This window comes from Opisthocomus hoazin, chromosome 4, assembly GCF_030867145.1.
Source record: "Opisthocomus hoazin isolate bOpiHoa1 chromosome 4, bOpiHoa1.hap1, whole genome shotgun sequence".
Lineage (NCBI taxonomy): Eukaryota > Metazoa > Chordata > Aves > Opisthocomiformes > Opisthocomidae > Opisthocomus > Opisthocomus hoazin.
This window is the reverse complement of record NC_134417.1, coordinates 17,457,145-17,479,045: the sequence shown is the minus strand read 5'-3', so window position 1 is coordinate 17,479,045 and position 21,901 is coordinate 17,457,145. Positions and strand designations below refer to the sequence as shown.

General features: G+C 69.1%; 1 protein-coding gene across 11 annotated transcripts; it reads right to left on the bottom strand.

The window, feature by feature from the left end:
• Positions 1-334: 334 nt before the first annotated feature.
• On the bottom strand, positions 335-21,318 carry TNK2 (tyrosine kinase non receptor 2). Of its 11 annotated transcripts, none has more exons than XM_075418112.1 (17): positions 21,030-21,318; positions 18,721-18,850; positions 12,134-12,314; positions 11,907-11,977; positions 10,561-10,773; positions 9,768-9,920; positions 9,306-9,583; positions 9,104-9,230; positions 8,862-9,008; positions 8,192-8,286; positions 5,387-5,581; positions 3,793-3,884; positions 3,218-3,262; positions 1,537-2,852; positions 994-1,089; positions 778-905; positions 335-667 (listed from the first exon to the last, which is right to left on the bottom strand). In XM_075418112.1, exons 3-17 carry the CDS (start codon positions 12,294-12,296, stop codon positions 661-663), a joined length of 3,126 nt encoding a protein of 1,041 aa, XP_075274227.1. In that variant the 5' UTR covers positions 12,297-12,314; positions 18,721-18,850; positions 21,030-21,318; the 3' UTR covers positions 335-660. The 11 variants fall into 11 exon arrangements, with proteins under 11 accessions (XP_075274227.1, XP_075274226.1, XP_075274228.1 ...); XM_075418111.1 differs by having other exon boundaries at positions 12,134-12,311; XM_075418113.1 differs by having other exon boundaries at positions 12,134-12,311; positions 21,042-21,318.
• Between the last annotated feature and the right edge of the window lie 583 nt (positions 21,319-21,901).

The window sequence follows — 21,901 nt, the reverse complement described above, 5'->3', positions numbered from 1 at the left end:
CCTCGCGTGGGTGGGGGTGCGGCTCCCTGCCCAGGCTTGAGTCAGAGAGCTGGGGGGGGCCCTGCGTGGGGGCATCATCGTGGGCAAGCACGGGAAGGGGGGAGCAAACCGGTGCCCAGCCTCCAGCAGCCCCAGGCGGGGAGAACTTCACACTCCGAAACAGCCTGGGAGCCATCGCCGAGGGGGTGGGAGGGACGGGGGGGTTATAGGTGCCCATGTCACCGGGTCTGAGGGTCCCCATCCCCGCGGCAGGTCCCCCCAGACACCGTCCCGGCTGCCTCCTGGGAGGAACTGGCACCCACAGAGACACTGTCCCAGGACACAGACACGGATGAACCCAGGAGACGGCCACAGGCACCCTGCTCCTCTCCATAGAATACTTTTATATATATATATATATATAATATATATATTAAAATTACATTTCTCTTTACAAAAACAATTCAACCAGGGGCGAAGGGACGGAGCCCACCGCCGAAGCCAGGGTGCAGGCACCCGGGCGTGGGGCAGGCTCCCTTTCGGGGCGTCCCCGTCCCTGAGCAGGGGCTCAGTCCGGAGTCCAGCAGCAGGTTGTGTGGGGGGGTGGGGGGGGCACCGGGGGGGTGGCCCCGCAGCGAGACGCCTGCTCCGGATCCGACGCAGCTCACCCCGTCCCCGCTGTCACCGCCTGTAAGGAGAGGAGAGGACGTGAGCTCAGGTGGGGTGATGGTGCCAGCTGGCCAAGAGCAGCGTGGCATGGAGACACCCACCCCAAAAAAAAGCCATCTGTGCCCCTACTTCTGGCGGGCCGTGCTGTAGGGGTCAAGGAGGTGGGAGCTGGCCTGGGCCAGGTTCCAGTCGAACATCTCCAGCACCCGGTGGCACTCGCCGCGGGACTTCAGCCCCAGGCAGAAGAGCTGCTCCACCTGGAAGGGGACAGGGGACGGCGAGGGCGGTGACGGGGTGCCACCACTCTCATGGGAGCCAGGGCAGGGGGACGGGGATGTGCGGTACCTTCAGGTACTGGACAGCCCGTTGGACACTCCAGCCGTGGTTCTGCAGGGCTGCCTGGCACTCCTCGGTGGTCACGCCATGCACCGTGTCCTGCACCTGGGGAGAGCCTGTGGTCAGCGGCCACCACCACCTCCCCAGCAGCGAGGAGCCCGTGGCTGGAATAGGGGGACACTCTGTCGCCGAGGAGCATCATCAGCCCGGAGCTGGGACCATCCTCATCTCTGGGATCTTCAGTCTCTCTCCCGGGCTCAGGTCCAGACTCCTGGCTACCACGGACCCAGCCCCGAGACACCGAGGGGACGATAATGACAGCCACCTTCCCCTCCCTCCCCCTAGGGCCGTGGTAGGGCTAACCTGGGTTAAAAGGGCCTGTGATCCCCATTTTGGAGTTGCAGTGACACACGCATCTGCGGACCCCTTGTAGCCAATCCACAAGGGTTGAACTTGGGGAAACTGAGGCACGGGGTGGGGATGGCTCTTGCCCAAGCAAGCCCATGGCCACCGTGTCCCCTCTTGCTTGTGGGCATCAGGAATGCCACTTACCAGCCGAATCTTGTCAGCAGGTCGGTAGCCATCTGGCCCATCGTAGATGATCTTCTGGAGGCTGCAGGAGGCTTTCACCAGGCACTTGGGCCCAGGGTTGCTATTGTTGGAGGAGAAGTTGGCCTTGCAGTCTGGTGGCGGCTGCTGCACCATGGGACGGACGGTGGCTGTGGTGACCAGGCGGGATGCCGGCACCTCCTCAGGGCTTTTGGCCTCCTTGAAAAACTTCTCATACTTGTCCAGGTAGGCAGGGCGCTCGGGCAGCAGGTAGTAGTGGGTGCTGCTGACCTTCTGCCCATCCTTCACAATGGGCAGGATGCAGGGTCCCTTGGAGCAGTCCTTGCCCTGCGCCTGGATGACCTTGGGGGTGGCGTACTTGGGGTCAAGGGCGAAGCTCTGCGTGGTGGGCATGGGCTTCCCCGGCGAGGTGGAGAGGCAGGAGCAGAGGGTGGCGCGTTGCTGGGGGGAGCCCACCTGCAGGGCCATGGGGCTGGGCGTCCGCGAGGTGGGCTGTGACAGCGGGTCCCGGGGGGGGATCTGGGGCGGACGGTCTTCCTCACCCCCCGAAGCCGGGGAGAGCTCCCCTGACCAGCGCCCGGGCTCGTTGCGGCGCAGGGGCCGGGGTGGGATGGGGATGCGGGGGGGGATTTGGGGCTTGTCATCAGTGGGGGTAGCTGGTCCCAGGGGGACGTTGAGCCTCTTCATGCACTCCTGCTGCAGCTCCTCGAAGAGCTCAGTGGTCTGCGTCAGGCTGGGCTGCTTGGTCTCCTTGGGGGGCAGGAAGAGGTTGTCCTCCAGTGCCGGTCCCCGCTCGCCCTCGTCCATGAAGCCGTAGTTGGTCTTGCCCCGCCGGCTCGGGGGGCTGGTGATGGAGCAGACCTCGAAGTCATCCTCATCCTGTGCCACGTCATCATAGGCGGGCGGTGGGGGCAAGGGGCGGGCATCCCAGTCCACCACCGGCGTGGGGTGGAGGGGCCGGGGTAGAGCCCGCGTGGGGCTCTGCGGTGGGGTCTTGTCCAGCAAGGAGAAGGCCTCCATGGCCAGCTTGGTCAACGATGGGGCCGTCAGCTCCCCCACCGGCGATGGGCTACCTTGAGGCACTTCCTCCCCGAAGTCGATGAGGGTCACCTCGCTGCCTGCCAGTCCCTCGCTTGGTGGCCGGTCAGGATGCCGCTCACCCACCTTGGTGCCCGGTACCCGCGCCGATGGCTTCACCGGTCGCAGACCCTTCCCTGTGCCTGGTTTCTTCAGGCAGAGCTTCCTGAGACCCCCGGGCAGACCCTCCTCTTCCTCACTGACCGGGTCGTAGCAAGGCTCTAGGGGGGAGAGAGAGGGATGGTGAGGGTCCCAGCACCCAGCCCTGGGGACGCAAGGTGGGGCACCCGCATGCCCAAGTCCCCAAACTGCCCCATAGCTTCAGCCACCTTTGCTACCCTCTTGGGTGCAGTGATGCAAACCAGGGCTGGGGGCAGGGTGCCGGGGTGGCTGCGGGGTGGGGAAGGGCAGGGGTACCCTGCCCCAGGCTGACCACCCTGCTCCACATCTGTGTCCCCATCACAGATGCCATCACCCATAGGTGCACGGTGGTACCCGGGGGGTGGCGGGGGGTGAAAGCAGCCAAGAGAGAAAAGAAAGTGGGGCACGAAGGAGGGAGAGCAGCACCCGAAAAAGCCCGACTTACTGGTGAGCAGGACGGTAGGCTGAGGCGGGCGCGGAGGCGGCTGCCCTGCGGGAGAAGAGAGAGCCCGAGAGGAGCGGAGGCGTGGGGTGAGCGCGCGGAGCAAGCGGCAGCTGGGGCGCTTGTTAGCGGGGTGCATGCTTCGTCATGCCCCCCGTCACCGGCAGGGCGCAGGGACGATGCCGGTAGGAAGCCCCCCCTCCCCAGAGAAAACTGCAGGTTTAGGGGGGTTGCGGCACATGCGTGGCATCCGAGCTCCCTCCCCGCGGTGGCTCCGCTGAGACCCCCAGTCCCGGGGAGCCCAGCCACGGGAGGCTGGGACGGGACGAGGGACCCGGACGAAGGGCAGCAGGGCAGAGTCCAGCTGGGCAGAGCCACTGGCCGCCCACGCTGCTGGCAGTGGCAGACGGCCAGGTGACAACACGCCCCATCACCCCAGCTCCCCCCCCCGTCTGCGAAAAGCAAGTGGCAGCAGAGACAGAGGAGAGGGTCCGGCCCATCACCCTGGCAGCAGGGCACGGGGACAGGGGGTGTTTCATGCAGCTGACGGGCAGGGGGCAAGCGGAAAAGCTGCTCACTTTTAGCCCTTCCTGGTAGCTGGGTGGGTCTGGCAGCACTCAGGTCCACACCTAAAACGTCAGGAGGGTCCATGGGATTTCCCAGGTACAGCCTGTGGGGACAGAGGAGGAGAGCACCCGGGGGTCAGTGGGGGCTGCGTGGGACCCCTCACTCCCACTCCTCAGGACACCCCACAGCCCCTCCGCCACGCACCGTGCCCCAGCAACCACCATCCCTGCAAGCGCTGGGGCACCGCACCCCAGGGGCTCTCAGTACCACGGCACGGAGCCCAGTGCCGTCCCGGTATCACCCCCCCCTCTCCAGCTCCATAGGCACCACGTGCCGTACCCCGGGGACCGCAGAGAGTCCCACGCCAGGGTACTTGTGCAGGGCGCGGTGTTCGGGACACCCTCCCAGTGCCAGGGTGCCGCGGCGCGACGCTGCGCCCAGGGCACGGTGCCCCGGTACGGCACGCCGGCGGGGTGCCGGGAGGTGCGGGCGAGCCGTCGCAAGCCAGGCGCGGTGAGGCGGGGAGCCGGCACAGCCCGAAGGCCTGGGCGTGTGCCGAGCTCGGCGCGTTCTCGGCGGCCCGGGCGGCACGTACCCAGCGCCCGTGCCCACGCAGCGGGGCGCGGGGAGGCCTGCCGGGGCACGAGCCAGGTCTGCGTGCGCGGCGCCCCGGTTCAGCCCTGCGAGGGACGCCGGCACAGCCTGCGGCACGGGGCACCCTGGAGGGATCCGGCTGGGACTGGGGGCACCGGCAGAGCTGTCCTGGAGTGGCAACGCCAAACGGTGGTGACCGCGATCCCGGGGGATGCACCGAGCCCGGCACAGGCGCTGGCTCTACCCAGCTTTCCAGGCTTTGAAATCCTACCTGGCCCCCCCACACAAAGCCCTCCCACGTCCCCCCAGCCCAGTGCTGGCAGAGACCCCCCATACCCCTGCCCCGAGCCAAGGTGCCCCTGCCCACCACCCCCGGCGCCCTCAGCTCCCATGCTGGGCACAGCCAGTCCCAGCTGGCAGGGGGGCACAGGGTGTCCTGGGGTGCAGGCACCCAACCCCCCGTTCCCCATTGCAGACCAAACTAGGCCTTCTCTTGATGGAGCATGGGGAAAAAAAATAGCATTTTGGTGGATTTTTTCCATGTTTTGCTTTTTAAGACAATTCATGCCGTTCAAAGAGTGGGGCCGAGCTGCACCCCCGCCATGGCTTCCCTCCACGCAGGCGCTGAAAAGGACAGGTTTAACAGCCCTGGGACACCCCAAAAGCGTTGGGGTAACGTGGCCACCTCCGAGGTGGTGCTTACTGATGTCCCCCCACCCCCAGCACAGCCACAAGGGACTGTGGGGCTGGGGGAAGGTGCTCCCCCCCCGGCACAGCCCCCCACAAGCACAGCAGTCCCCCCACATCCCATTAGTAAGAAGAGGCAAGGGAGTTAGTCCAGCCACGGGGACCCTACCCGGAGCCACCATCCCCAGCACAGCAGGGGGAAGAGATGCTTCAAAGGGGAGGGGGGGGGGGGGGGGGCAAGCTGCGGCTCGCTCCCGTGCCCGACAGGCAGCGGGGAAGGCAGGGAGCAGGCAGGGGATGCAGAGAAGAGAGAAAGTTTCTTACTCATCAATTTTATCGGGAAACCCCCAGCAGTGCTGCGGGTTGGTGTCTCCATGGCCTGTGTGGATGAAGCTGTTTTTAAGCGGCTGGCTGATGTCGTGGGCCGACAGCCCCGCCACCGAGGTCACCGTGTTTCGGGGGAACTGGCCCACTTTTAGGGTCCGCTTATTCTGACCCCGCCACCAGTAATTCTCGGCCCTAAGAAATAAAAATGACCTCGTTACCGACGAGGGGATGGGAGGGGGACACGCACCTGCCCCGGTGACAGGGGAGGAGGCGAGGTGACTCGCCCAAGGCCACGCAGGCAGGCGGTGGCACCACCGGGAGGGGAACCCAGGCGCCCAGGATCCCGACCCTACGCTTGGCAGCGTGCTCTGCCTCCCAACCTGCACTGGGAGGTGCTGGGGATGTGGGCGGTGGGGAACAAAGCTCCCCATTTGCACCCGAAAAGATGCGCCCTTTCCTCCTCCTCCTCCCAGTTGCCCCAAATTATGTGAGAGCCCTGGGGTGATGCCTGCACTGAGCTGCTCACCACCGGTCCCCCAGTCAAGGACAACACAAGGGACGTGCATGGTGCCTGCTGACGAACCCTCAAACATCCCAGTCCTGCAGGGGAAACTCGGGAGGCCACGGTGGGGGACAGGGGGCTGGGGAGGTCTCCCTCGCTCCCTTCCTACGTTCTGGGCGAGCGCCGTGCGGGCGGGCGCGGGCAGGCAGGCTGGGGGACTCAAGCTGCAAAACTTTGGGTAGGGTGGCCAGGGTGCCAGCCCCCCGGAGAGCCCAGTGGTCCCCGTGAGAGCCCAGTGGCCCCCCAGAGAGCCCAGCACACCCCAGAAGCTGGCCAGGAACTGCCCGCCCACCCCAAGACGCAGCCGTCTCCAGGGTGGGACAGAGCAGTCACCCAGCCCCGGGGGACCAGGGAGGAGGGACAGGGACAGGCCGGATGGAGGGAAGACCACTCCAAGCGGTGCCCCCCGCCCAGCCTGTGCCCCATCAATGGGGGGGCTCCGACCCTAAACTCCGCGCCCACCATGGCCCCTCGCTCCCCGCAGGCAGGGCGTGCGGTGCCAGCCCGGCAAGGCTGGCACAGGCCCCACGGTTTCCTGGAGTCACCTGTGAGTCACCCCCGGCCACCAGCTCAGCCCTTTTCCTGTTTACCTTCCCCGCTCGCTGCCTCACGCAGCCCCGGGACCCCTCGGCGAGGCCAGGACCGGGCACCCTCCCTCACCGGCCGCGGGTTCCCCTCCCCGGGAGGTCCCTGCTGCTCCCCGCCAGAGGGATGGATGCTGCTGCCCACCCCCCCCAGCCTGGTCCCGCTGGATCCGGGCTCTCGGACCCCCGGCTCTGCCCTGGCTTCGCCCCCGAAAGCCCCCTCCCGCGGCCGGCTGGGTCCCCGGGGTGGGGGGTGCTTTCAGGTAGGTCCCTGCCCCTGCCCACACACACGTACGCACTGAACGGCAGGCAGGGGCTTGAAAAGGGGTGGGGGGTGTTTACGGTGCCCCGGGCGGCCTCGGCGGGGCCGGATGCGGCCCCCGGGAGGAGCCCCCCCCCCCCCCTCGCCCGGGTACTCCCGCCGGCAGCGCGGTGGGGGGCAGCCGCCCCGGGGGAAACTGAGGCACGGCGAGGGGTCTCCCCTCCGGCCCCTCGACACCGCACCCCCGCCCGTCCGGGGCCAGCACTCCCAGCCGTGCCCACCGGGGACCCCCGACCCCCGGGGAAACTGAGGCACGGGAGGCTGCGTCCCAGCCCCACCGCGCTCCCGGCCCTCCGCGACACACCGGCACCCCTAACCGCGGCCACGACCCCCCGGCCCCCCCCCTCCGCGGTTCACCTGGGGCCGGCGGCGGCGCGGGGGGCGCGGGAGCGGGACCCCCACCCAGCCCGGCCGTGATGCAGCGGCGGCGGGGACGATGCGGGCGGACTGGCGCGGCCGCACCGCCCTCCTTCCTCCCTCCCTCCTCCCTCCTCCCCTCCTTCTCTCCGTCGACGCCGCTTCCCCTCCCCTCCCCTCCCTGCAATTAAACCGCCAGACCCTGGGCAAGAGTCATCCCTGGCGGCGGGGGCCGGGGAGAAAGCCGGTCCCTGCAGACACAAAAACCCGGCCTGATTCACCTCCGGGCCGTGACTAACCGCGGGGAGCCGGCCCCGGGGAGGGGTACAGGGAAGGGGGGGGCAGAGCCTTCCTCCTCAGCCCCCCCGGGGCTCGGGGGGGGCCGGCGTGCCGCGTGGCAGCGGGGTGGGGGGATGCTGAGCCCCTTCGGGGGGTCCCCGCTGCCCCCGAGAGCTGGAGGAGGATGGGCACGTCCCGGGACGGGGATGCGGGGACCAAAGGTGTCCCCCCCCCCACCCCCCCGGGGCGGTGGAAAGGGGGTGGCTGTGCCCCGGGGTGGCTGGCAGGGACCGAGAAGCGAAGCCCCACGGCACAGGGGTGCGTGACTCGCCCGGTGACAGCGGCACAGCCCCGGTGCTGGTGGCACGTCCCCGTCCCCCCCCACCCCGCCGCTATCAGCAGGGAGCGGCCCCGGGGTGTGCGGTTTCCCGGGGCACGGCCGGGCAAACCCGCGGGCGCAGTGGGGTGAGTCAGCGGGGCCGTGGCCCCGCAGCGCTGTGCCCCCCCCGGGGAGCCGGGGCAGCTCTGCCCAGCTGTGGGGTACCATGTGTGCTGGGGGGGGGGGCAGAGCCCCCTGTCCCCATCCCTGCTCCCTGCAGCTCTGCCGGTGCCCACGGCCCCCCCCGTTCTTGGGGTCCTGCACCCCCATGCGGGCTGGCAGCTGGTCTGCGTCCCCCCCTCCCCCCTCCATGCAATACCTGCCCTCGATGACCGTGATGATGTCGTTCATCTGGATGTGCAGCTTGTCGGGCTCCTCGAAGTCCTGCAGTGCCCTCATGTCGGTGGGCTGGGCCTGGGGGGAGAGCGCGGGGGGGTGGGGGGGGGAGGTGAGGACAGGAGTCGCAGCCCCCCATGGCCATCCCTGCCCGGTTCCGAGGCCAGGTCCAGCCCCATGCAGGGCAGGGGAGCCCCAAAAACATGTAAGAGACAGCAGCACCACCCCCCCTAGCTCCTCCTCAGCTGTGACACCCCTGGGTGGGTGAGGGCAAGGTGGCCCCCGGGGTCACAGAATAACAGAATGGTGGGGGTAGGAAGGGACCTCTGTGGGTCACCCAGTCCAACCCCCCTGCCAAAGCAGGGTCACCTACAGCAGGCTGCACAGGACCTTGTCCAGGCAGGTCTTGAGTATCTCCAGAGAAGGAGACTCCACAACCTCCCTGGGCAGCCTGTTCCAGTGCTCCGTCACCCTCAGAGGGAAGAAGTTCTTCCTCATGTTCAGGGTCCTCCTACTGCGACTGTGTCACCGCCCGCCACCTGACCCAAGCCCCCCAGCATCACCTCTCTCCCCAGCAACACCCTTCACTCTGCCCACACTTGAGCAGAGCTGGTGGGAGGGGGTGCCAGGGCCCCTGTCCCCTGCTCACCCACCTCCACCAAGAAGTCCCGCAGGGCCACAAAGGTGGGTCGGTCCTCGGGCTTGTGCGCCCAGCACTGCAGCATGACGTTGTAGACGTCCTGGGGACAGTCCTCGGGCCGCGGCAGCCGCTCGCCCTCCTTGTCTATCTTGTGCAGGATCTGCGGGGCAGGGGGTGCCGTCAGCGGGTCCCAGATCCCCCCCCAGCACTGCTGGGTGAGATGGGGTGGGGGGCAGGTCCCTGCTGTGCACCCACCTGGCTGCCGTTGAGGCCAATCCAGGGCTCCTGTCCATAGGTGAACATCTCCCAGAGGGTCACCCCGAACATCCAGGTGTCACTGGCGTGGGAGAAGGTGCGCGTTTTCAGGCTCTCAGGAGCGCACCTGCGCGGAGAATGACGTGAGCATCAGGAGCTCGTGGGTGCCATGCTCCCAGGTCTCCCCCTCCCTGGGGCTCACCAGGCAAAGGGGACCTTGCGATGCTCCTGCATAACGTAGTGGTCGTCATTTTTGGGCAGGGCCCGCATCAGCCCGAAGTCCCCGATCTTGACCAGCTCGCTGGAGGCCAGCAGGATGTTGCGGGCAGCCAGGTCCCGGTGGATGAAGCGCTTGGACTCCAGGTAGGCCATGCCCTTGGCCACCTGGATGGCGTACTGGCAGAGGGTGGAGATCAGGAAATGGCCCTGGTTCTTCCGCAGGCGGTCCAGGAGGGAGCCCAGCGGGGCCAGCTCTGTCACCTGGGCCATAGGGAGGTTGGTCAGGCCAGGGGCACCCTGCTTGGGCTGGTTTCCAGCCTTCTCGTGCCCCCCTGGGGATGCCAGCGGAGGACTCGGGGTATGGACACAGCCTGGCTTTGCTCGCCCCATCATGCAGGACCCCCACAGGGCAGCATCGGGGTCGGCCCCATCCCACCACACTCACCATCTTCATGGGGTGGGAGAGCACCACACCGTAGAGGCGGATGAGGTTCCTGTGGTCCAGGGAGTGCATGGCGTTCACCTCCCGGATGAAGTCGTCCAGTGCCTCTGGCTGGCTCAGCACGTCTGTCTTGAGGCACTTCACCGCCACGTTCAGCTACGGCCAGAGCAGGGATCACAGAATCACAGAATGTTCGGGATTGGAAGGGACCTCTGTGGGTCACCCAGTCCAACCCCCCTGCCAAAGCAGGGTCGCCTACAGCAGGCTGCACAGGACCTTGTCCAGGCGGGTCCTGAATATCTCCAGAGAAGGAGACTCCACAACCTCCCTGGGCAGCCTGTTCCAGTGCTCCATCACCCTCAGAGGGAAGAAGTTCTTCCTCATGTTCAGACGGAACTTCCTCTGCTTCAGTTTGTGCCCATTGCCCCTTGTCCTGTCACTGGACACCAGTGAGAAGAGTCTGGCCTCATCCTCCTGACCCCCACCCTGCAGATATTTATAAGCATTTCTAAGGTCCCCTCTCAGCCTTCTCTTCTCCAGGCTGAACAAGCCCAGCTCCCTCAGCCTTTCCTCGTAGGAGAGATGCTCCAGTCCCCTCACCATCCTCGTAGCCCTCCACTGGACTCTCTCCAGTAGCTCCTCACCTTTCTTGAAGTGGGGAGCCCAGAACTGGACACAGTACTGCAGATGGGGCCTCACTAGGGCAGTGTAGAGGTGAAGGATGAGCTCTGAAGCGTTTTCCTCCCCAGGGTGGTTCCACTGCCCATCTCCCCCCCCACTACGAGCAGCCCCTCACCGTCTTGCCGGCGGGCGTGCACCACTCGCCACGACGCACGACGCCGAAGGAGCCGTCGCCCAGCTTCTCGAAGAGCGAGAGGTCCCGCTCCCGCACCAGGCATGTGAGAGAGTGCTGGCCCCCAGCTTCGGGGGGCGGCGGTGTGGGGGGCTTGCGGAAGGTGCTCTGGGGCTGGGGCGGCAGCTCCGACTCAGGGCGCTTCCCGCTGAACACCTGTGGGACATGGAGCCAGGTGAGACACGGGCGCGGAGACATCCCAGGTCCTTGGATCTGTGAGTAAGCAGTGCCAGGAGGATCCCCTGCCCCGGCTGTACACTCTGGAACCTAACGATGACCCCTAACCGGCGATTTCCCAGGGTGAGCCGGCTGCGGGAGCAGGTTCCGCTCCTCCAGCTGCCCGCACGCTGAGCTGCAATTCGTGCGGAGGGAAGAGGTTGCGCCTCTCGCATGAGCCCCGTGGCAGCTCCCCAGCAGCCCTGGCAAACCAGGCCGCAGCCACACGATGTGCCTGGGCACGAAGCCAAGAGAAACCTCCGGCTTGGGCCGAGCGTGGTGACACATCCCCGCAGCGACGTGGGCCCTGCGATACGTGCTGCCTCGCAATACACGCTGCCGCAGCTGCCAGCCCAGAGGGGACGCGGACGGGCTCTCCCTGCCTCTCCCCCAGCGGGGACCGGTGACGTGCCGGGACCAACAACGCGCCCCACAGGACGGGGTCTGTCCTGGCCTCGGCAGCCAGGACCCAGGGTGGGAGGTGGCATTTCTGTGCCCGCTGCGAGGCTGAGTAGCCTTCTATTAAAAGCCTGTCCCGGCCCAGATGAGTCACGCAGGAGAGGCCACCACCCAGCACCCAGCTGGCAAGCGCCCGGCTCTTTTGGGGGTGCCGGGGGTCCCCCACCCCGCTGCACTCCCAGCCTGCAGGCACACGGCTTTGCCCCCTTGCTGCGGGGCAGGCAGGGGCCGGGCAGTGCCGCTGCCCATGGAGCCGGCTGGGGTGAGATGCGCGGGCTGTGTGGCTCGTTAGCTGCAAATGAGTTTCCTGGCAAAGAGGCAAAGAACGTGAGGGGAATGAGTTTCCCAAGTGCCGGGGCGGCAGGGCCATCCTTCACCGGGAAGTGACCCAGGAGCCCACGAGGACCGGGGCGCACGCGTGCAGGGTCACACCGTTGGCAGGGCCACACCGTCGGCAGGGCATGCGTGACAGGGGCTTCTGCCCATCTCCCTGCCAGCCCCCCGGGACCAGTGACGTGGGGAGAGCCAGGCACCAGGGAAGGGCATGGGGAGAGGTCCAGCTCCTCCTGCCTGCCTCAGTTTCCCTGCCACACCTGCCCCTCTCCCATCCCTACCTTGCTCATCCAGGATTTCCGCTTGCACATGGCTTTCCTCCGCTTCACTGCCTCCCACAGCCGCCGCTGGCCTACAGGACACGGGGACACGGGGACTGTCACCAACCCAGCACAGAGTGGGGGTCTCCTCCAGCCCCACGGGCTGCACGCTCCTCCCGGCTCCCCAGAAGATTCTGCGCAGCCAGCTGGGGGTACGGGGGAGAGGTTTCAGGGGGGGACATACGCACCGGGGCGTCCCATGCCGATCTTCTCCAGATCCTCATTTTTGACGTACTCGAAGTGGGAGAGACGGGTGACGTTGAGCTCGTCCCGGATGCGCAGGAAGTACTGCTGCAGCTGCAGCTCGGTGAGCAGCTCCAGCAGCCAGTCCGTGCCCTCCTCCGCCTGCATGCTACAGCTCAGCCGCTGCTGGGACACCGTGCCACGTTAGAGGGGACCCTGCCCGCTCCCCTCCACCCATCACCCCTGGGAGAGTCACCCAGAGGGGCCGAGACCCGAGGCTGGGATGCAAGGTAGGGTGGGAGGGATGCTAGCAGGGTTCATCTCCTGAGCCCACCTACAGCTCTCCGGGGGGCTGGGAGAGGCACCTCATCAGCAGGACCCCCAGGGACAGGCAGGGACCCCCACTCTGCCCCCTCACGCCCACAGAAAGACCACCCTGTCCCCTGGGCTCCAGCACAGGCTGTCCCAGGGAGCGGTGCCAGGGACACAGGAGGGGGCAGAGCCTCAGGGCACGGGATGGATGCGCAGCCCCCAGCCGAGGGGCACCCCACTCCTGGCACCGTGCCTACCAGGTTCCCTTGGTCTGGCTGGAGGGGCTGACTGGCGAGGGGACAGCTGTCCCCAGCAGGGACAGCCACCTCAGCACAGCCAGTCGGACCCTGGCATCCCCATGCAGCCGGCCGGGCTGGGTCTGTTCTGCCATGGGTGGTGGCCCCTCGCCAGGCAGCCACAGAGGCGGGGCAGACAGGGACATAAGGGTCCCCTGAGGGGTCCCAGTGCCCTAGGACTGCAGCACAGAGTACCCCGGTGTCATCGGCATCACACCCCCCCAGCCGTGCCAGGGCATGGGGAGTGAGGGGATGGGGCCAATATGTCCCCCGCCGCTCCCCACCCCCGCCTGCCGCCCCAGCTCTCCCTCCCCTTCCATCGCCACCTTCCCGGGAAGGGACACGGCTCTGCCTCTGGCCGCCGAGAGCCAGAGGGGAGGTGGGCCCCCCCGCCCCGTCCTGGTCCCTCAGTGGGGCAGGAGGTCCCCAGTGTCTTCGCCCCCGCGCTCGGGTCCCCTGGCTCTGTCACCGCAACTACAGCCCTCGGCACCGCGCTAAAAATACGGCGGGAGCGGCGAGCAGCTGGGCACGCGGGGGCACGCGGGGCGAAAGCAGCCGCCGGCCTTCGGCGCACGCCCGCGGTTGGCCAGTCCCCAGCCCACAGGGACATGGGGACACGGCCGGGCGACGGCCAGCGGAGGGTCTGCCCGGGTCAGTGGTCGGCACTTACTCGGTAGAGACGGAAGTGGGCGAGGAAGGGGAAGGATCGGCGCAAAGCCTGGAAGCGTCGCATCCTGCCTGGCTGCCCGCCGCCGGCCCCTGGCACCGCCGATGTCCCTTCCCCGGCGCCGACGTCCCGCGGCAGAGCCGCCTCAGCGTGGCCAGGACTCCCACAACCCCATCATCCGGGCTGCAGAGACGCCCCCCGGGCTCGGCCGCCCCACAGAGCCCCCCGGAGCGGGCAGTGGGGCTCAGGGCGTCCGTCGGCCGGACGCGGGCTGTGGCTCTCCCCCTCCTTCCGTCCAGCTCTCGATCCTCCCGGCCGGCCCTCCCCTTCCCCAACGCAACGGGCCAGGGCGGGGGGGTGGCGGCAGGCAGAGCTGGGGTCACCCCCTGGCCGGAGCTGCTTCCCGGGGACCCCCGGCCGGCAGCGGGGCTCGGTCCCGACTGGCTGCCTGCGCAGCGCTCCCCAGGAGGGGTTATTTTCAGCCGGGGCTGGGACGCGCGCCCAGGGGGCCGGGCTCCCATCAATGTGCCGCTTTCTCCCTTGTTCGGCGAGCGCCGGCAGCTGGGAGCCTGGACCCCCTCTCCCATTTCCATGGAAACTCGCCCCGGCCTTGGGAAACGCTCCCGGGCCTCAGTTTCCCCCCAGGAAGCGGGGAGGGAGGGAGAGGAGACATCCGGCTCTCCGGTCCCCAACCGCGGCCACCGGCACGACGCCAGGGCGATGGGCACCGCAGGGGGAGCTTCTGGCTCGGCAAATGTACCCGCAGCCCAGCTGCCAGCCCCCGCTGGGGCTCTGCCGTGGGGTGCCACCAGCCCCTGGGGGCTCGCTCCCCTTTCCTGGCGGGGCTGGCACCCAGCCCCATCGCTGCCGTCCACCCGCGGGCTCCCCGGGGAGAACAGCCGGCCTTGCCGGCAGCCGCGGCGTGAGAGAGGAAAGACCCACAGCAACCTCTTGCCGCAACCCCCCGCCTGCCTGGCCCCCCCAAACCGCAGCCATGGCCGTGCCGGGGGGCAGGTGGGAGGGGGTTAAGCGCATCCCTGGGCACCGAGGAGCCTCCGCTGTGGCTTCCACCGCCGCCGGGATCCCGGCTGGCACCCGGCGGCACAAGCGTCCGGTACAATGAGCCCATTGACCGGGGACACCCGGGCACGGTGCCCTCGGCACCAACCTCTGCCACGCGCCAGCTGCCCCCTCCCCGGACCAGGAGACACCGGGGGGGTTCCCTGCCCTGCAATGGAGCATCACCCTCATCGGCCGGGGCTGGCACCCACTGGGGCTGGCACCCACTGGGGATGGTGTGCTGCCTCGTGGGTCCCAGAACCCCAGGTGAGGCTGCCCAGCTCAGCACCCGCACTGGGAGTACTGGTTTCCAAAAGGGAGCGGGCGGGGGGGAGGGTCCCAGCTGTGCCCACTGTGCCGGGGGAGGCTCTGTGCCTCAGTTTCCCTCTCCGTGACAGATCCGCAGGCACAGGGGTAACACCACAACCTCGGCTCCGAGACGGCCAGTGAGCCCCCATCCTGGGGTGGGGGGGGGGTCGCAGACACCTGCCCAGCCCCCCCCAGCCCAGCAAAGCCCCCCACGCAGGCACCGCTCATCCCCCCACACACCCACACCCCTGTGCGCCCACGTGTGCCCACCCCTGGTGCAGCACGCGCCTCGCCTCCGCGCTCACCCAGCATCACCCCCCCGAATTACTCCCACCCACAATGACACCCTAACACCTGCCCTACACCTCGAGGCACCTACGGGCTCCCAATACCCCCAGTGACACCCCCCACGCGGGTGGCACCCTGCAGGGCCACCACCCCATGACGGCACCGTGCTCCCCCCCCCGTGCCTCAGTTTCCCCATCATGAAGCAGCAGGTCCCACACGTCCCCACGCCACGGGGTACCGTCAGCATTGCGGAGGGGAGATGCCATGCAGGGACACCCCCCCCCCCCCACTGCAGCCCACTTCTTGGGGGACACCCAGCCCAGCCAGGTGCCCCCTGCCGCTCCCCCCACACTGACCCGCCGGCACCGCATGCCCGGGGCGATGTCCCGCCGTGGGCACGGCGCGGGGTGCCCGGTGCCCGGCCGCAGGGCCCCCTGCCCGGTGCTGTCCGAGTAGCTGTGGGGCAGGGGGCCGAGCATCTCCTCCTCCTCCTCTTCCTCGGCGCTGCTCAGGCGCTGGTAGTCGCATCTTTCACCCATGGCGGGGGCTGCGGCGCGGCGGCTGCGGGTGGGGGGCTCTACGGTGGCTCCCGCGCCTGCCCGGGGGTGGCGAGGGCTGGAGCCGGGCGCGGGATCACATGGCAGAAAGTTGCTGCAGTTCCGGAAAACAGCGAGAGGGTGAAGGTGACCGCGACGGTGATGGAGGGGAGGGGGGGGACGGATGGAGGGACGGAGGGAGGGAGTAGGGAAGGAGAGAGAGAGAGAGAGGGATGGATGGATAGATGGATGGATGGATGTATGTATGGATGGATGGATGGATGGATGGATGGATGGATGGGATGCAGAAGAGAAGGGAAAGAGGGCGGGGGGGCAGCCTCTCGGGCACCTTTCCTCACCCCGATCCCGGCCTGGCACCGCTGTCGTCCTCCCGGCTCGGCAGCCCAACCGCCCGCCTGCTCTCCCCGCTCCGGCACCCGAGCAGAGACGCGGCAGCATCGCCGCCAGCCCCAGCGCCGCGCTCGCAGCCCCCTTCTCCCCCCACCCCGGCAGGCTGCAGCCCCCCAGCAGGGATGCAACGAAGGCAGCCGGGCGGAGGAGGACGAGGGGGGAGCATCGTCCGGCAGCCGGGGCTCTGCGGCAAGCGGGGTGGGTGAGGAGGCACCGTACCCCCCTGCCGGGCACCTGCGGAGGGGTGGGTGGGGGGTTCTGGGGCTGGCAGCAGCATCCCCAGCATCCCTCCCGCTCCCCTGCGTCGGCAGAGGGGGATGGGATGCGCTGGGAAGATGGGATGCGCTGGGAAGATGGCTGCTGCGCAGCAATCCGGCAGTGCTGGCGCAAGGACGGCAGGGCCGGGAGAGCAGCCAGGGGATGGGGGGCACACCAGGAGGACCCCTCCCAGGTCAGTACTGTCCTCCCCACAGCCTCGCAGGGTGCTGGGGGTCTCCTAGAGCTCCGCCAGGCACTTCACCAGTCATGGCCCCCAGCAGGGGCAGGCAGCACTGGGAAGCCACCCCCCCGCCCCCAGGTGGGGAACCCCCCACCTGCACGTCAAGACTGGCCTGTGCCCCCCGTACCCCAACACCGCCTGGCCAGAGCCGCAAGCCTACAAGGAGGCTGCAACCAGGGGGGCCCTTCAGCCGCCCCTCCCAGTCCCCTGGGCACCTGCCTGTCCTTTGGGGACCAATTTGCTCCTTGTGCCAACGCCATGGGGCACGACGCCCAATCCTGACGCCCAGGAGTGCTCCCACTGCTCCCCTCCATGCGTCCCCCGAGACCCTGGCATAGCCGGGACAGGGTGGGGGGGGTGGCAGCAGGGTGTCACCATGCCAGGGCAGGGCGAGCCCATCCTGCCTCCCCAGAGAAACACCCCCAGTCCCGGGGGCACCCACCCCGGCTCTGGGGGGCCGGGCAGGGGCAGCCCCTCGGCGGCTCCTCCTGCCATACCACGGAGGTGAGCTCAGCCGCGGAGCCGAGGCGGGTCGAGCCCGCGGCGTGGGAGCAGCAAGCCGCCCCCGCGCACGGCCCGCCGGCGTCACCGTGCTGGCACGCCGCGGGACGGTGACTGATGCACGTGCTATGCCACCTCCCCTCCGGCCCCGGCCACCCCGAAACCTTTGCCAGCCTGCCCAGCAAGAAGCAATGCTGCGGGGTCCCCAAGCCGAGAGGGGACAACCCCTGTCCCCACAGCCCCAGGCGTGGATTCCGGTCACCCCACCACCACATCGGGTCCTCCTGGCCAGCCCACAGGCTCAGCTGAAACCCAAACAGCGAGGTCCCCTGCAAGGATGGCATCGCACCGTGCCACCCCTGACCCACCCGGCTGCAATCCACACCCTGGGGATGGCTCCCACCACAACGACAGACACCAGACAGGGCATGCTGTGCCCTGACCCCAGCTAGGTGACAGTGACACTGACCACAGGGTGTCCCTCCCCTCCGTGGGGACACCAGACCACCCCAGCGCTCTGGGACACCTTGCTTGGCCCTGCACCCCTTCCAGCATCCCTGGGGACCGGGGCAGCAGCATCCCCCGTGCCCTACGCCCACCACCCCGCGCAGACGACCCTGGGAAGTGGCGGGTCCCCAAAACGAGCTCCCGGAGGGGGCTGGAGTCCCCCACTCACCTCTGGCACATCGTCCCGCTCGCTGTCACAGCCCGCCTGCCACCTTCCTGGTGGCCGTGTCACCTGGAAGTGACCTCACCAGCACCCCGAGCCAGCTCGCTGAGCCCCGGCGGGGCCCCGGGGGCGGCTGTAAATCGTGGTGACACACGCCTTGGCCCAGCCGCCATGGCACAGGCACGCGGGCACCCACACACCCACGCGTACAAACGCACACTGCTCCCACTCGAGACGGGTCTGCCGGCGGCCCCCTGCCCGCCCCCGGGATGCTGCTGCCACTCGGCTCCCCAGGGACCGTCCGCAGCCCCTCGCCGGGCTGCAGCACCCCACGTCCTCCCCACAAGACCCCGTACCGGTGGGTGCTTCGTCTCCCTTGGTGCTGGATCCTGATGCTGCTTGCTCGGCTGGCTCGGGCAAGTAGGAGGTCTCGGGGGGCCAGCACGGAGAGCTGGTGACCCCCGTGGCGGGGGTGGCCGGGGAGGCCGGGGTGCCAGGTTCCCGCTCGCTGCTGCCTCTGGGCTCCCGGAGCCTGGCCCCATGGCCTGATCCTGCCCGCCGGCACGGAGCATCCCCCACTCCCAGCCCCCGCCCGCAGCAGTGGCTGCCCGGGGAGCAGAGATGCAGCCGGGTGGCAGGGGGGGCTCCCACCCCGACAGAGCCCAACGCAACCCCAATCCCCTCCCTAAGCCGCTTTCCTCCGCTAAATCCCCTCTGCGGGTCGCACCAGGGCAGGCTGAGCCCGTCCTGTGCCTCCCAGCTCCCTGGCGCAGGCAGGGGACGGGCAGGAACTGCTGACCCCGGAGCCTTGGCCTCGAGCTCTCCCGCCAAGGCAGGGACACAGCACAGCGTTTTGGTGGACAAGCAGGCAAAGGAACCCCCCCCAGCACTCAGACCATGCTGCCCGCCCTCACCTCGGGCAGTGCCACAGAGGGGGAGAGGGCAGCGGGTGGCCACAGCGGGGACACTGCCATGGTGGGGACACTGCCACCCCGACCCGGTGCAAGGCGGGTTTGCGCCCGCCGGCCCCCGTGTTCATCTCACCTGGGCCGCGGCAGCAGCGCGGCGGGGGTCCCTCGGCAGCGCCAGCCCCGGCGTCTCAGCGAGGGGGCACGGCGTCACAGCTCAGCCATGGGGCTGGCAGGGCTGCGGTGGCACCGGCTGCAGGGTCCCCCTGGGGCAAATCGGGAGGGAGAGGTCACAACGGGACATCCCCAGCCTGGCACCCCCCACCCCAGACCCTCCAGACCCACCCCCCTGCCCTGCCCAGGAGCCTTTGTAGAGCTCCCCCCCTGCCCCCCCCCCCCCCCTCCCCCGGCACGGGTGGGTTTTACCCCCAGGTCCCACCGGGGAAGGGGGGCACTGGCACAAGACCCAGGTCCCATACCCCCATCCCCACACCGCCGCCGGACATGCCCTCGCAGTGGGCTGCAGCTGATATGAAACGAGTTTGCCAGGTCTCAGGCCAGATGGGCACAAAGCCAGGTCCGTGCTATGGCATCTCCCCTGCGCACTGGGTGCCGGCAGCATGGGAGGCGGGACCCCCGGAGCTGGGGACAGGGGATGCTAAACCCCCCACTTCCCCAGCACCAGAGCAGAGCAGCCCCGTGGCCAGACCATCCAGCATCTGCTGCGCTAATTGACAGCAGCCTAACTAGCCAGGCTGCAGCGTGGACAGTGCCCCCTCCCCCCCGGGGTTGCTCAGCAGAGGGCTGGAGTGATGCTTTCTCCTCAAAGCCTTCCTGTCCCAGTGGGGGCTGCGTGTGGGGCAGAGCCCCCTCTTTCCCCCCCAAACCTATTTGAGCAGGTGATGGCCCCTGGGATGCTTTGCCGTGGCCGGCTGCCACCCCTCGTAGGCATAACTGAAGTCAAAACCCTGCTGCTCCAGGGGCAGGATGGGGCCTCGGGCCTCCTCTCAGGGGGAAACTGAGGCACGGATCGAGGTCTGGTCCGCAGGGTGGCTGGGACAGGGCTTGGCTACGAGTCCGCAGTGGTTGCTCCACCGCCCACAGAAGCCCCCCCTGCCCCAGGGGAGTCTGGTGGGCACAGAAGGGAGGAGGAGGAAGGAGGCATCGCCAACGCCCCCCAGCTGTACCCCCAACACCCTGCTGGCAGGGCTGGCCCACGTGCTGCACTAACGAACACCGGGCTAACGAGGTGCGGGTAGCTGCAGGGGCTGGTAACAGGTTGCACAGCCTGCACGGCCCCCACCTCGCACCCCGGGGCTGGGCACGGCGGGACGGGGGTGCAGAGGCTGTTCTGGACCCCTCCCTGCGGGCAGCAGCGCGCTCAGGGCTGCGGCCGAGGGTGGCCCCGCAGCACCCGGGTTCCATCCTGGACCCTCTCCCTAAAGACCACCCGGCAGTGCAGACCCGCTCAGAGACACCCCTCCGGGCAGACCCCGCTTTTAGGAGAGTTTCGCCAAGCCCAGCGCTAAAATACTTTGTTCAGGAGCTTTGCCCTGAGCCAGCTCAAAGGGCTGAGTAAGGGGATGGATGCACGACCCCCAGAGCTCGCAGCAGCCGACGCGGTGGGGGACACACTGCGCGGGGTGGGGAGCCGACACCGCAGCACCCCGAGCAGGCGACTGCGTGGGGAAGCCGGGCTCTGCCCCAGCCTGCCCGGACAGCCCAGCCCTGGCACAGCCTCCGGCCCACGGCAGCTCTGCGGGCAGGGACGCGGCCCCTGCCCAGGCTCCTCCGGCCGCCCGCGAACCCCCACCCCCAGCTGCCGCCCCAGGGGTCCGACTGTGCAGGGAGAAGCCGAGAGGAGCCCTCCCAGCGAGGTGGGATCCTCAGCTGGGCTGTCGGCACCACCTTACCAGGTTTTAACTTCAATGTTTTATTAAAAAAAAAAAAAAAAACCAACAAAGACAAAAAGTACTCAAAGGGTCCTGAGCGTTTGGAGGAAAACACGCTGCAACATCGCCGGGCAAAGCCGCGGCGGTGCCTGCCGAGCCGGCGGGCAGAGGCTCCTCACACCTCACCGCTGCTTCGGGGTTTCGGCAGCGGCACAGCACCCCGAGGCGCGGGGCTGGCCCCAGAGGACAAGGATCCTCTGTTCACCGCCGGAGCTCCGGGGAGGAGGAAGAGCAGAGCAAAGCCGCCTTTTCTCCAGGAAGAAAACCCTTCCCCCGGCTTCCGCTGCGGCTCGGGAGGGTTCAAGGGCACCCGCTCACAGCAGACCCCATCAGGCAGGAGCAGGGGGGTCGGACGCGCTCGGCGGCCCCGCAGCGCCGCAGGGCACGCTGCCAACAGTGCCCGGCGAGGCGCAGCCGGACGCCGACCCGGGCAGTGCCGCAGTGCAGCACCCCGAACCCCCCCCCAAGCAAGGGGTCGCACCTCGCCCCTTACCTCTGCGCTCACCGCATTCCGCTCCGGGTCCGCGGCGTCATGGCGGCGCTCCGGACAGGCGGCATGCCCGGCAGCACGTGTCGGGGCGCGGCACTGCGGTCGACGCCAGCGGGGTCGCTGGGGGGATCCCCGGCCGGGCAGCGGGCAGCGGGCTCACACGCGGGCTGCCCTCCTCTGGCTCTGGCGGGGGGCCGGGGTCCGCGCCCCGGCGGTGCCCCCGCGCTGCTCCTGCTCCCCCGGGTAGAGCTCGCCCTCCTCCTGCACCCCGCCGCGGGCCTCCCCCTCCTCCTGCCGGCCCCGCCGCACCCACCAGCGGGCCGGGCCCGGGGGGGTCACCTCCCGCCGCCCCCCGCCCCGCTCCTGCTGCGCCCGCCGGCACAGGCCCTGCTCCTGCCCGGCGCCGGGGCCGCGCTCCTGCACCCCCCGCACCGCGCCCCGCGCCCGGCGCGGTGGCTGCGCCCCGGGGCTGCCCCCCGCTTCCCCCTCCCCCGCTCCCGCCGCCTCCTCCGCGCTCCGCGCCCGCCGCCGCGCCCGGGCCACCCCCGGCTCCCGGGGCCGCCGCGGCTCCGCGCCCGTCTTGGGGCTGCCGATGGCGGGGACCGGCCCGGGCCGCTCACCCCACTCCTGCAGGCCCGTCCGCTCCCCCAGCGGCACCCAGTGCCACCGGGCCGGACCCCCCCCCCTGCCGGCGCCGCTGCCGCTCCCCGGGCCCCCGCCGCCGGCCACCAGCTCCTGGCCGCGGGGCAGCGCCCCCAGCCCCGCCTCCTGCACCCCCCGGGAGAAGCCCCCCTCCTCCTGCACCCCCGGGGCCACCCCGCCGCCCTCCGGCACCCCCGGGCTCAGCCCCCCGCCCTCCGGCACCCCCGGGGCCG